Raw genomic sequence first — 13,450 nt, 5'->3', positions numbered from 1 at the left:
AGAAGTTCTATTTCACGGCGTCCGATTATTAAATTGAATGAGTTTGATGCCGAAACCCTTGAAATGACCTAATTATGGAACAACTGCTATCTCATAGCCACAAAATATTCCTCCCTCCCTGCGGCGTCTCCAAGGATCCTCATAAAGTAACAAAATGAAGCCGTCTGTCACTGCCTTCCCCTGCAGGAGATGGGATCTGATCTTTACGAGCTGCGGTCTTGTCGTCTTTCACCCTCTTATTTCTGCTTTTAAATGCGAGCTGGAGTTGGAACGTCTTCATCCACAGGCCTGACGCTGCTGCGTGTCCTGACTGAGGGACAGAATCTGGTCCAAAAAGTAGACTTTGGCAGGAATTGAACCATCGACCGAACACTGAACGACTGAATGTATTTAATGAAAACACCCAAAACTGACAGTGGCTGTAAACATCCAGGTGCTGACTTATGAGTCGTAATAAGGAAGTGATGTCTCATACGACTCTGCGACCGTCCACCAGCTTCAGTGAACGCCGTCTTCGGTGGTTTGCGTGTAACCCTGCTCGCAGGTGGAAACCTCGTTAACCCCAAGTGATGGAAAGACTTTGCTGTGTGACAGAATCTCACCGTTACGAGGTGGAGGACACGAGGAGGTCCTGGTGATCCCGGCCTCAGGAGGACGTCGGTGAAACGGGGGAGCCGGCTGCCCTCCTCTTCCTCAGGAGGAACCTTTGAGGCACTTCCTCCTCCTCTCAGGCGATCCTCAGCAGCAGCAGCAGGTATCAGGTGAGGTGTTTGGACGGGGTCTTCCAGTGGTCAGCAGGCGGGTGAGTCCAAGAGAACTGAGGTGATTTCAGTCGGACAGATGGACGGAGAGACGAGTGAACAAACTCTGCTGAGTCCGTTCATCTGAGTCGAGCAGAAGACAGATGAGAGCAAAGTTTGTGTCCAGAAGTGAAGTGTAGTGAGAGAGAGAGAGAGAGAGAGAGAGAGAGAGAGAGAGAGACCACCCCCCTCCCCCTCCCATCTCTAGAGGAAGCTGTCCTGGTGCCTCGTTGCCTGCTATTCAACTCTCGTGAGTGTGTGTGTGTGTGTGTGTGTGTGTGTGTGTGTGTGTGTGTGTGTGTGTGTGTGTGTGTGTGTGTGTCTGGCATCTGAAGGAAGTCTGATATTGTATTAGGACACAATGGCTGAGGGTCCCAGTCCTACATTCCTCCCTGTCACTCTCTTCTTATCCATGTCTCTCTCTCTGTCCACTGCGGCAGCACAAACGTCGCGTCACAACCAAACCCTCAACTTTACTGAAGTGTTGCTGTTCAGCTTTGAGACTCACACTTTGCTCCCAAGCTCCGCCACATTTTCTGATTTTTTTTGATGACACGATTTTAGTTTAGCTATGAGTCACTTTCACTGGGAGGGCGTGGCCTCATGGTTAGGGTTCCTTAGCTGAGTTAGTCTGGTTCTCTGTCGTAAAGATAAGACAAACTTTACTAGTACTAGTTACTTTACTGATACTTCATCTACTTTACATGATGAGATATTTGAGCTCAGAACTCGCTCTGGGCCCCTTTTTGATCACTGCAGCTTTCCTGATTCACCCCATGGATTGTTTCAAACAGCCATTTGAGAAGTCGCCATAGCAACCGTTTGAAAAGGAGGGCAAAGGCAGACACTTCTCGGCAGGTGATTGGATGAACCATCTGTCTATCAGCGTATGTCACAGGCTGTCAGACCAACCAGCTGCTGGGGAAGACATCGTTTCCATGGAGAAAGTCTTCAGTGACCTCTCTGCCCTTTTTCCAAAGAATAAATATGTTCCAGTTGTGATGTCACTGATGCAAGAGTAGCATCTATGCTAACAGTCTCACTGTCATCATATCTAAAGCCACGTCCCTCTCTCCTCAGGTTGGACCGAGGCCTGGTAAGATGGCTTCTCAGGGTCATGTCGTGGTGTCACAAAACCAGCTGGCTCACAAGGTAACCACTCACCAGAAACCTCTGGAGGAACTTCTGTTTCTCCACCAAACATTGCTCACTGGTTCAGTACCGCCCTCGTTTTGTTTGAGGCGCACTGTTCAAGGAAGTCAGCAGACCCGATGTCTACTGCTGCATGGACTCACGGGTCGTCCTCTGAAGGCTGTGGCTGTAGAGATTGAGGACGGAGGTCTGGACAGGTCCGGGTCTCAGAGGTCTGGTTGTTGCAAGTCGCAGGGCAAAATTAGGGCTTTTGAAAAAACTCTGCATTGCAAAACTAATCCCAAGTCTTTGAAGCGAAACGTTGGTGCTACGCAGTCATCATGTGGTGCTGCACGCCATCATACCGCAGGAATCAGAGGACGAATCTGGCAAGTCAATGCAGAAAACTCCTTCATATGTCATTGGTCACATTTTACAAGTGACAACACTTCCAGGGATTTCCATCTTTAATTTTCGACAAGCTCCAAAATGATCAACTGCTTCTCCAGATAATCTGGGCGGGGCATCGATTCTGGCAAAGCATGTTAGCCTCACAATGTGAGTGGCGTAGGTTTTAGTGGCCATCTTGTTGCCGTCTGAACAACTATCTGACACTGAGAAGTCTCCAGACTCCGCCCACGCGCGACCCCTAAAGCCTGGCGTCCTGAGTCCAATGTTGCTACGCTGCAGTTACACTGTGGAGCAGAATCGCACACAAGGAAGCACATTGGTGGCGTCTGCGGTTGCTGGTTCTACCCACTCAGTTCTGTTGCATTTCTGCCCAAAGGATGATGTCGTTTGGTGACGCAAAAAATAATGCGCTGACCTCAACTGTTCTACAATTTCATTTGGCAGACGCTTCTGTCCAAAGCGAGGTACGCGAGAATTTAGACTGGAGCGAAAAGTGCTGCCATCTAGTGGCACAAGTAGTGACAGGGTTTTTGTTTTGTTTTTTCCTTTTCTTAATATGACGTAACCACAACTGACCTCAACCAATAATCCAACATCAGTGACACTGCTTCCGTGTTTTGGACAGGAACGGCAGAAGTGAGACCGGCCTGTGTTTCTCAGCCTGGACCGGATTGAGATCGGGCTTTTTGAGCAGCAGGGGGTTTCGAAGCAGTGGGGAAGACACCGGTTCTCAGGGAGGAACTGAGTATGAGTGTGACTGCAGCTTTGATTGTGGGCAAGACCTCACGCGTCTGATGTGGTCAGGGAGGCTGCTCCTATCAACAGCAATGATTAAGGACTGCCGACGATGAGGTTCAGGTCTCTGCAGCTGCTTATGCTGATATCAAAGGGAATTAGAAACAGTGACCCTCAACTGGAATGTACTAATACTACATCCAGAAGTACTACTTTACCTACTTTTCCTGTTTAGTTACTGGACAAACAGTCACAAGTTTTGGTGGAGGAGAAGCTCAGTTAATCGGGTTTGGAAAACAGTCTCTTCTTTTTTATGTCTCCGTCTGTCAGCCCAAGACCTCGTAATTCCAGTTAAAGAAAACGTGAAACTGATTGGAGTTCAGTTGAAGTTAGCAGCCAACATCCAGAGGGCCGAGCAGGACCGCAGGGCCACGGAGGGGAGAACCACACTCAGGTTTCCAGCATGGAGAGTTTTCAGAGGATGTTTTTTCCAGAGAACTTGTGATGGTGTCGAGTGCACACTGGCTTCCTCCAGGCTACCCTCAGCCAGCCCCCGTGTGTGAACGGCTCCCCCCAATTCATTCGAAACAGCGGTTTCACCATGTGACACCAAAGAAGAAGATGGTGTACGCACACATGGCTGGCAGCTGTTTTCTTTTGGTCAAATGAAAGCATGACGAGATGGAGAGAGACAAGTGTCACCGACAGAATTAACACTTGAGGATTTCCTTGGAAAAGTCTCCATCATCGTCGTCGCGCTGCGATGGCCGCTACCGTCCTCGCGTCTCAACATGGACAGAAGCACACTCTCCTCTGACCGTCGCTGTGGCAAAGAACCTTGCTCCTGATCACATGACATTTTCATCAAAGCTTCACTTTTAATGGAGCCTGATGTTTTTCACGGTGGTTACTGGACTCATGAACGAGCCTTTTGTCTCGTTCCAAGCAGATGGTTCTCTAAATTTGCCCCAAAACCAAACCAGACCAGGGTGAAGCGTGTGACACGGACCGAAGGAGGATTGGATCCACTCAGCACAGTGACACCAATTTTTTTTCACACTCTCTCAAGGCGGTCCAGACCCCCCAGGCACAGATCATCCACAAGATTCTAAGCTCTCCACCCTGACCCCAGAGACAATGACACCCCAGTTCCCAAAAGGAGGCCATCCCTCCTCCACCTCTCCTCACCTCAGTGCTCAGTCGGTCACCTGCTCCATCGCTCTCATCACCTGAGCACTTCAAGTGCATCCAACCCTGCGTCCCTCTGGTCACCGAGGTTCTGGACCCACCCGCCCCAGACCCAGTCTAGATCTCTGTCCATAGAACAGGAAACCAGGAACTGGACTCTACCTGGTCAGATCATCGATGAGAGTCCTGAAGACGTCTACAAGCTGAATTTAAGTCATAACGCCACATGGTGGTTACAGGAAGTGAAACACCAAATATGATCAACGCAGGCTCACTGATGAGCAGCTCTAATTGGGGTGAGACTTAATCAGCGCTGGCGAAGCAGGACTGGTCGTCTCAGCAGACGCATGCCCAGCGTGTATTATTATGATAAATACTGCGATGAGGAGGTACTTGTGCATCGACCTCATTCGTTACAGCCTGGGTCTGAAATGTTCAAACGGAGAAAACTAATGCTTCAGGTTTGTACATGAAGCAGAAACAGCCTGCAGCTCACTGAGACATCAACCTGATGACCTGACGAGCTCGTGATTGACAGGTCGCTACCTGTCGGAGGGCAGGAGAAACAACAGAAACAGAATGATAGAGTGGAGGTGCTCAGGACCGAAAACGTTTGGTTTGGTCTGTCGTGACTGAGTAATGAAGAGCAGACTTCTTGTCATCATCTCCACTGTGACCTCGTGTGTGTCTGTGTGTGTGTGTGAGTGTGTGTGTGTATCACACCTCTGCTATCATCTTGCATGAAGTTCACGAGAACGATAACATACTTTCCCTGAAAGAAACACTCTCTCTCTCTCACACACACACACACACACACACACACACTATCACAAATGTGTGCATACTCTGGCTGACCCCTTGGTTTTATTTTTAGGAGGCGCTTCATTGGTGTTGCAGCACACACCAGGAGGGTGGGTTTATCTGATCCTTAGCAGCTCCTCTGACACACAGCTGACGCTCACACCAGAGACACGCAAGGACGACTATGAGCCTGACAAACACAGACGTGGACGCACACGACGCACAAAACAGATCCAATTCATGAACGTGATGTCATGTATCACATGAATCCCTTCACGTTCACCTGCCGAAGATGTTACCACTAATTTAAGAGGACAGCTGTCCTCTCCTCAGGAGCTGGTTCCTTCGTCTCCGCCCTGCGCCATCGGTTGAGTTGTAGGGTTGAGGAAACTGAATTCATAATGATTGAGAACGTGAAACAAAGTAAACACAAGTAACTTTTCAAAATAAAACAAGAAATACACGTGACATGAGAACTCTAGATTCATGAGGATACAGAGATACTGCATATGCCCCCACAATGTGTGCCTGTCACAATGACCCCGACCTTTGACCTTTGACCACCAAATGTTCTCAGAGCATCGTATTTGTGATGTTGCAGGAGCAGTTTGATGGGTGCTGTGGGGAGGATGGGGACTCCGCACGTGTGCCTGTGTGTGTGTAAAAAGCCTTTCGGACAGTCACCACCAGCAGAGGGCAGCGTCTCCCTCTGCTGGTACCAAGGAGGTCCTCCTGGAATTACTGGAGGATTGGATCACTTTGATTTGATGGGATTTCCTGGTTCCCTCGTTGCTGCGTACTGGTTTGTAAGATCGGCTCCTTTCATCCAAGCCGGAAGCCGAGAAACAAATAACATCCACACACGCAGACACACTGGCGTTCGCCACACATCAATGATGACATCATCACGGCTCAGTAACTGTTACTGTCAGTTATTTGTGCGTCCCTGTTATCATCAGTCTCTGTTTCAGGTGTCTTTATTTTCTCAGCCATTAATCTTCCACTCCTCCTGTCCTCTACTTGATTTCCAGCGTTGAGGTGTTGCGACTGCTCAAGGATCTGCTGACGACCAACAGGTTTCTGCCAGAACATGCAGGCCCCTGTAAAACTACAGGGAGTCAGAAGACTCATAGCTGGGGGACGCTGCCTCAACATGTCAGCCGGTCGCGTGCCTTTAACTTATAATTCTTCTAGAAAACAGCTCCTACGTGAGGGGGGGGGGTCTGGACAGCTGGTCTCCCCTCCAGCATCCCTCCTCCTCCTCCTCCTCGCGTCTCTCTGCTCCTCAGACATTGTTTCCCTGCAGAGTGGAGCTGATCTCACACTGGCAGGACAGAAACTCTTCTACTGATATGAGTTTACTCGACTGATCGCCTGACTGGAGTCGTCTGTGGTTCCTTTGTCTTTGATGAACTTGTCCAGCGCTGCAGAGTAACAGGTTCCCCGGACATTTGGCATCAGAGCCGCGGCATCTGGCTATTAAACAGGGTAGGAATGATGAGCTCAGCGACGGCCACCGCGCTGGAGGAATGCTCCATGATTACACTCACATCTCCACTTCTCCATCTCCAGATGTGGATCATCTCCAGGCTCCTGCTGCTGCTCCTCGTCTCCTCTCTTCACGCCTCCGCGTCTCCTCTGAACCAGGTACGACTCGCTGACTTTCACCTTAAAGCCTTGACAAGTAACAGGAATAAAGAAGGAGAAAAAGTATCACACCAACACAAATGGGGAAGATTTAAACCATCCATCCATCATCAATCATCCATCCATCCCTCTTCTCCTGTTGAGGGTGGTGGGGGTGGAGCCTATCCCAGCAGCCTTCCCCCTGGACAGGTCACCAGTCCATGGCAGGGCCAACACATAGAGACAGACAACCATTGGCTCTCCCAGCCACGCCTACGGTCAATTTAGAGTCTGGATTAACCTGGTCCCTCTTGATGTCTTTGGACTGTGGAGGAAGCTGGAGTACCAGAGAGAACCCAGCAGGAACAGGGAGAACATGGAGACTCACCCAGAAAGACCCCGTGCTGCAGCCGGGGCTCCACCCACAACCTTCTTGATGGGGGCCACAGTGAGGACCACTGCTCCACCCACAACCCTCTTCCTGGGGGGCCACAGGGAGGACCACTGCTCCACCGTGCTGCCTGAAAATTGAACCCCTGAAACATGATGCCCCTGGTCGATGGTTCATCCTATGAAATCATTGGTTTTTGTTCATGAAACAAAAGCAACAAAAAAAAAGCATCTTTCATGATGGACAGATGCTTCATCTGCTCACCTGCTTCATGTTTAGTTCCCGCCTTTTTCCGAACCGGCGATTTCCCGAACGCTTGCCCAATGGTCAGGATCACGAGTCGGCGTCCTGAATCTTTGCATGACAACGCGTTTATAAATTAAATACACTTCATTTTGCATTCACTGAGATGGACGAGCAGTTAAACCTGGAGACGATCCACCCCAGGTCACCAGTCAGCTGAGGCGGATGCTGACCTTTGACTGCAGGGAAGTGCAGGTGTGATTACAGGTGTCATCTCTCCTTGACCCTCCGCCTGTAAACTGGTTTAAATGGTTTTGCAGTGTCTCCTTCAATGTTCAGTCGAATCAGCACTCCTGCGGACGGTGGCGTGCGAGAGTGAAGCTGCAAACAAACAGAAATCTGGAGAGCAGAACCAACACTGAAACGGCCGTCAGGCAGAGAAGCTCAACACGGCAGCGACGAGGGTTTGGTAGGAGAAAGAACGACTCCGATGACGTCGGGTCGTCGTTTCACGAGCAAACAGGTTCAGACGTGAAAATGTTAGCACACACAAACACAGCAGCGGTGTTTGTGTGTGTGGCCCAGTCAGCTGGCGCTAACAGCAGGTTTGCGGTGCAGCAGATGTCCGCTGCAGGCGACAGCTGAAACGAACGCTTGACTTCAGGCCTGACAACGATCGCAACATAGCGCCAAAACAAGTTTGTCAGCGGCTGCCATTTATTTCAACGGCAGATTCTCGAGGCATGAACAGAGACACAGATTTGTGTTGCCGTTTCTGACCTGTCAGCACAGAGGAATGTGTGTAATGTGAGTGTAAATGTGTGTTTAGATCTTAGGCCACGCCCCCACCGTGAAACAACCCTCACAGGTGACATCGTGCTCTGGTTTTCATAAAGAGGAGCGACTGATGGATGGGCGGTGATGCAATCTGATGAGTTAATCAAAACCACACCCTTAAACCCCAGACATTTGATTGACATGGATCAGAACTCTGTGAATGAATGTGATACTTCACCCATGAATGTGGATCACCCAGAATAACCCGGGTCCTCTCATCTGGCTGAATGCTCCCTAACCCACAAACCCTTTGATCTGACCTTAAAGTGAACTACAACGCCAACTGCAGCCATTTTCACAACACGACTGCAGAACGTTTGGACTGAAGAGGCTTCAGGCTCTGAGTCCGAAATGTTACGACACAAAGCCTGTCGAACAAAACGCTAACAAGAGGAGAAGGAGACGCACTGCTGACCAGCTGCTGAGCTGACCAGTCATTGTCATTCAAATCAGCCTGCTCTCTCCCAGTGGGAGGTCAAAGGTCACCATCTGGAGTCTGGGACACACATTTTCAAATACTGAATGTCTCCTCTCTGCTAACAGAAACATGATGAAGATGTGTTGATGATATCTGTGTGTGTGTGTGTGTGTGTGTGTGTGTCAGGATCAGTCGGTGTGTGCCAGGACGTTCTGCGGTGCCGGTCGTGAGTGTGTGTCGACGGATCGAGGGGAGCCGGTGTGTCGCTGCTTACAGGTCAATCAAGAGGACTTTTCTCTTTAGATGGGTGTCAGACGTACAGAGCTGCGCGTGTGAGACCAGCTGATGCCGAGTGTCTCATGGACAGTGGCCCACAGGTGACACAACTGTCTGGAACTCTTTGTCCCCGCAGCGGTGCGACGGGGCGGACCACTGGGTCTGCGGCAGTAATGGACGATCCTACAGGAATCACTGTGAGCTGCACCGAGACGCCTGCATCACACACGCCAAGATACACACGGAGCAGCCGGGACGCTGCCCAGGTCTCTTCAACCCCAATGATCAACCCACTGTTGAGTAGCACACATGCCAAGTCACCGCAAGTGTTGGTCAGTGGCAGTGACTGACAGGCGGTAGGAGACGTGTCCACACTCAGCCACGTGTGTGGACGGACGTTTGTCTGTTCTACCGTCCTGCAGCACAAACTGAGCCGCTTCTAGGAGATTCTGTCAGCTGCTGAAGGGCTCCGCTGACTCGTCTCTCTTCAGTGAGACACTCTGAACCTCCAGGCAATCAAATGGTGCCAGCTTGTGCTGCAGGGTGGTTGGAACAACCAGAAGCAGCGTGGCCACGCGGCGCTGAAGTAGCACGTGGCGTACGTCTCCAGTTCATTCTCACTTCAGTGTAAATACGACAACAGAGACTAAAGTGAAAGTGTGGTTTGTTATACGAGTTGTGATTCTGATTGTGTGTGCGTTTCTATTTGCAGAGAAACCAACCAAGACGGACGTGAGTCCCAGTAAGTCTGCAAACTGGGACACAGCTGAAGCCTTGAAGCAGCTTCGTTTCACTTTTTATATTAAAATGACATCTTCAGATCCTCTCGATGCTTCACTGTCTCTCCTGCTAGAATATTGTGGTACTTTTACTGCTCAGATATCGACAGAATGTCACAACACTACACCACCGTTCACCTGCAGTCCTGCAATGACCCACTTGTGCCAGTAGAGGTCACTGTTGCTGCTGCAGATTTACATTTTGTTGCTCTAAATCATCAATTCCTGACCCACAATCAGCACTTTGTGTTTTTAAGAAAGAACAACGTTGTCGTTGTTGTTGTTGGCTGCAGTGGTGTGTTTACTGTCTGATCGTGATTGGCTGAGAGAGAGAGTGATCCTGTGGATTCAAGAGGAAGAGGGATCGGACAACCTGACCATGAATGGGTCCTCAGTGCCTGACCTTCTGCAGATGTATTTCCAGGTCAGGTCTCTTCACAGCCTCCTTAAACTTTATGAATTTAACTGGCACAGTTTTGAAATCTTCCCTTTTTTCAAGCTCTCATCTCAACAACTTCATATTTTTCAAGTCAAACAACCGAAAGCTCTTTTTACTTTTGATAATTAGGAATTAATTCAAACGTCTTGAAAAGCAGCTGCTGGCTTTGTCAGCTCTGCTGGAGATCAGTTGAGCGTGACTGCGGTGGAAAATGAGCTGGTTGTGTTCATGTGTCACAGATGTACGACAACGGAGATTCACTGCTGGATTCCACGGAGTTCCTGAGCTTCCTGAGACACAATGAAACAGCTCTAAACCTCACGTACTCCAGCACTCTGGAGACCAACCCGCTGCTGAGGTGGCTGCTTGGTTCTGCGTCAGATTCTGTTTTCATTTTTCAGGGTTTTATAACTCGGTCTCTGCCTCTCAGGTCTCTGTGCGTCGACGCTTTGATTGAGCTGTCGGATGAAAACGCTGATTGGAAACTGAGTTTGTCTGAGTTTGTCAACTGTCTGACGCCCTCCTACAACCCTCCAGAGAGAAGTAACCACACACACACACACACACACACACTTCTTTTTGCATCCACCCATGTTCGGCAGTGTTCATATGAAATTGTATGAATATATTTGCTTAGCTTCTTATTTTCTGTGTGCGTGTGTAGAGTGTGCTCTGGAGGACGAAGTCTTTGAGGACGGCGCTGAGACTCAGATGGAGTGCAACAAGTGTGTGTGTGCCTGTGGTAACTGGGTGTGTACCGCACTGACCTGCAACGGTGAGAATCATCACCACATGAAATGCTTCTGAAGGGTTTCTGGCGTGTGTCCGTCAGCTCACGTGTGACTTCTGACGTGACTTTCCGCGTTTCAGGAGAGCGTCAGGTGGAGGAGGATGTGATGGACGGAGGTGAAGAAGAGGAGGTGACAGAGGAGGAGTGGAGCAGGAGAGTAGCAGAGCTCAATGCTGCACAGGTGACAACTTTACTGCCTGGCTCGTGCGACCTCCTGCTTTCCAAACATCGACACAAACAAACCACAGTGGCCTCAAATGTAATTCAGCCTCAGCCATCAGCAGCACCCGGGGTCTGAGCTACCGATCAAAAAAAAAAAAAAGGAAAAAAAAAAAAGGGGGTCTTGAATATAAATTCAACTGCTTTTCAGCTTGGGTCCAATTTTCCTTTGTTTTTAGATTCAAAATGATTGACAGGGCCCATAATTGACTGAGAACACTATGACTGTCAAACACAAACCGTCCACGATGGAATGTTCCGGGGCAACGGTCCGTGTCAGATCTGCCCTCTAAAAATGCTCATTTGTGCTACTGACAGATTATTAAAAGAACCCCAGAGCCAAGAGATAGAGACCCTTCTGAGACAATAACGCTAGTTAGCTTAGCACAGTGAATGGTAGTGGGTGGTAAGTGCTAGCATATCTGATGAAAGTCATCAAATTCACTTTCTACACTCCAACAGCAATTTGAAATGAGGAGACGTTGTAGTGGTAGAATCAGACACGTAGCCGGAACTACTTTCCTGACTGGGCGCAGTGATTTGACGCAGCACCTCCAAAGCTCCACTGGAACTTGGGTCAACAGAACCAAAGGTTTGTTGAGGACTAGAAGAGCGACTGCTGCTACTGATGATGAGGAGGAGGAGGATTCCTGCTGAACACACCAGCATCCTGGACCTGAGCTAGCTGATGCTAACACTTCCCACCCACTACCAGCCATTGGGCTAAGCTAACTATTCTGGACCTGAGCTAGCTGATGCTAACACTTCCCACCCACTACCAGCCATTGTGCTCAGCTAACTAGCCTGCAACTGAGCTAACTGACGCTAACACTTCCCACCCACTACCAACCATTGTGCTAAGCTAACTAGCCTGGGTCTCAGCTCCCAGGAGGAAGGACTCTGTCTTCTTGTTTGAGACAATGGACAGTTGGAGTCTTTCCCTAAAAGGTGGCGTGTTCCTTTGCAGTTCCACTATGGTTACAGTTGAAGTCTCTGCAAGTTTGTTTTCATTGCATCGAATCTACGGAGGACATGAACGACTCTGTTACCTGTCACAGGTGTCGACGGAGACCTGAGGGAACGCCCACAGAACCAGCCAATGAGGAGCCAGATGCCAACATATAATCAAAAATCTTTGCTTACAGCTTTTACTGAATTCAGTTTAATCAAAGTCATACATTGAAAAATTCTTAATATTATTATTATTATTATTATGAGTGGATAAAAGTTTGTGTCCCACATTGAGAAAATGTGTTAGTTTTTTACAGCTATGAATCAACATTTCTTCACATCTGTTTATTTCCACTTACTGACTTGTTAAAGGAGGGGCAGGCGCTGTCTGATTAGTTTTTGTATTTTTATTTTTTTTTAACAAAAGAAACACGATAAACAAACAACGTGGCATAAATCCGTCTTAATCGTCTATTGAATGATACTCTGATCATGAACCCTCCCTCCTCGCTACATCAACAGTAACCTAGCGCTAATGTTGCCTCTGGAGCTCGCTAGCTAAGTCAGCTGACGGGTTTCTTACCTGTCTGACAGAGAGGCTGCTCCTCGCACGTCAGCCTTCCGGTTCTTTACGACTCCTCCAGCGAGCAAATGAACCCAAGAATCCCCGGCGCTGCACCGAGCCTTTTGTCCTTCTCCTCTCACCTGTTGCTCGTCCTCCTGGACGCTGCTCACCCAATGCTGATCCAACAAGGCCTGGACACCTGCTTAAGGCTTCCTGGGCTCAGCCTTTTGACGGACAGCTAAGCTGCCCAATCAGGTGCAGTCTGGTTTCAGATGGTGATTGACAGCTAAACGGGCCAACCAATCGAGCTGGTAGCATTTTGGAGTGGGTGGAGGTAAACTTGGCCCTGCACCTCTTCTGTATTATGGATTTTGATGCTTCCTTTTTTTTAAGCATCAGTTTATTAGTTACCATGGAGACATCATGACACATTCAGGGATGATAACAAAGAGTACATAGAAATCTGGGAGCCCAGCCCTCCGTTTACTGATAAAATACTGCAAAAAAAAAAGTTTATTCATCCGAAATTAAAGAGTTGTTTGACATCGTTTGGCATGAATCTGTTTCTGTCTATAAAATACTGGACATTTTAGGAAACTGAGGTCTGTCAAAACTAGGTTTTTATTCTATGGAGCAGCAACAATTCAAACAGTCTGAAGTGTGTGCACCATGGGGAATTTTATATATTGTTAGATGGATAAATAGAAGACAGACGATAAATTCTAAGTGAACTAAGTAATAATCAAAGGCAATAAACAGGAGAGTAGATGTTCACAAAGTATAAGTCAAAGTATAGAAGCAATAATATTTTTTACAAATATTAGATAAAATAAATGAATAGTAACAGAAT

At 48.5% G+C, this 13,450-nt stretch overlaps 2 protein-coding genes and 1 long non-coding RNA gene across 3 annotated transcripts in view; 2 read left to right on the top strand and 1 right to left on the bottom strand.

Annotated features, from left to right (window-relative positions):
* LOC147247093 (gap junction alpha-5 protein-like) overlaps positions 1 to 922 on the bottom strand; it is a 12,477-nt gene extending 11,555 nt beyond the window's left edge. Inside the window, exon 1 of the mRNA XM_086181055.1 lies at positions 603 to 922. The gene's annotated coding sequence lies outside the window, so the exon portion shown is untranslated. The remainder of the gene's footprint in view (positions 1 to 602) is intronic.
* On the top strand, positions 596 to 5,864 carry LOC147247092 (uncharacterized). The gene is made up of 3 exons (XR_015109552.1): positions 596 to 761; positions 1,881 to 1,952; positions 5,668 to 5,864. It is a non-coding gene; the product is annotated as an uncharacterized LOC147247092 (long non-coding RNA).
* Positions 5,865 to 5,874: 10 nt separating this feature from the next.
* Positions 5,875 to 13,132, top strand: LOC147247091 (follistatin-related protein 1-like). The gene is made up of 11 exons (XM_086181062.1): positions 5,875 to 6,554; positions 6,639 to 6,713; positions 8,768 to 8,857; positions 8,994 to 9,123; positions 9,570 to 9,599; positions 9,930 to 10,060; positions 10,315 to 10,433; positions 10,506 to 10,618; positions 10,740 to 10,850; positions 10,946 to 11,046; positions 12,143 to 13,132. Exons 2-11 carry the CDS (start codon positions 6,639 to 6,641, stop codon positions 12,158 to 12,160), a joined length of 918 nt encoding a protein of 305 aa, XP_086037188.1. The 5' UTR covers positions 5,875 to 6,554; the 3' UTR covers positions 12,161 to 13,132.
* The last annotated feature ends 318 nt before the right edge of the window (positions 13,133 to 13,450 follow it).

The sequence above is a fragment of the Aulostomus chinensis genome, chromosome 16, assembly GCF_037954235.1.
Source record: "Aulostomus chinensis isolate RoL2024-O1b breed Wild chromosome 16, RoL_Achi_v1.0, whole genome shotgun sequence".
NCBI lineage: Eukaryota > Metazoa > Chordata > Actinopteri > Syngnathiformes > Aulostomidae > Aulostomus > Aulostomus chinensis.
Note: the sequence above shows the minus strand (reverse complement) of the source record. Positions and strands in the feature narration are given on the sequence as shown.

Coding starts and splice junctions, on each gene's coding strand:
- LOC147247091 (XM_086181062.1), top strand. CDS start 6,639: ATGTGGATCATCTCCAGGCTCCTGCTGCTGCTCCTCGTCTCCTCTCTT. Junction 9,600..9,929: donor CAAGACGGACGTGAGTCCCA/GTAAGTCTGCAA, acceptor TGTTGGCTGCAG/TGGTGTGTTTACTGTCTGAT. Junction 10,851..10,945: donor TACCGCACTGACCTGCAACG/GTGAGAATCATC, acceptor TCCGCGTTTCAG/GAGAGCGTCAGGTGGAGGAG.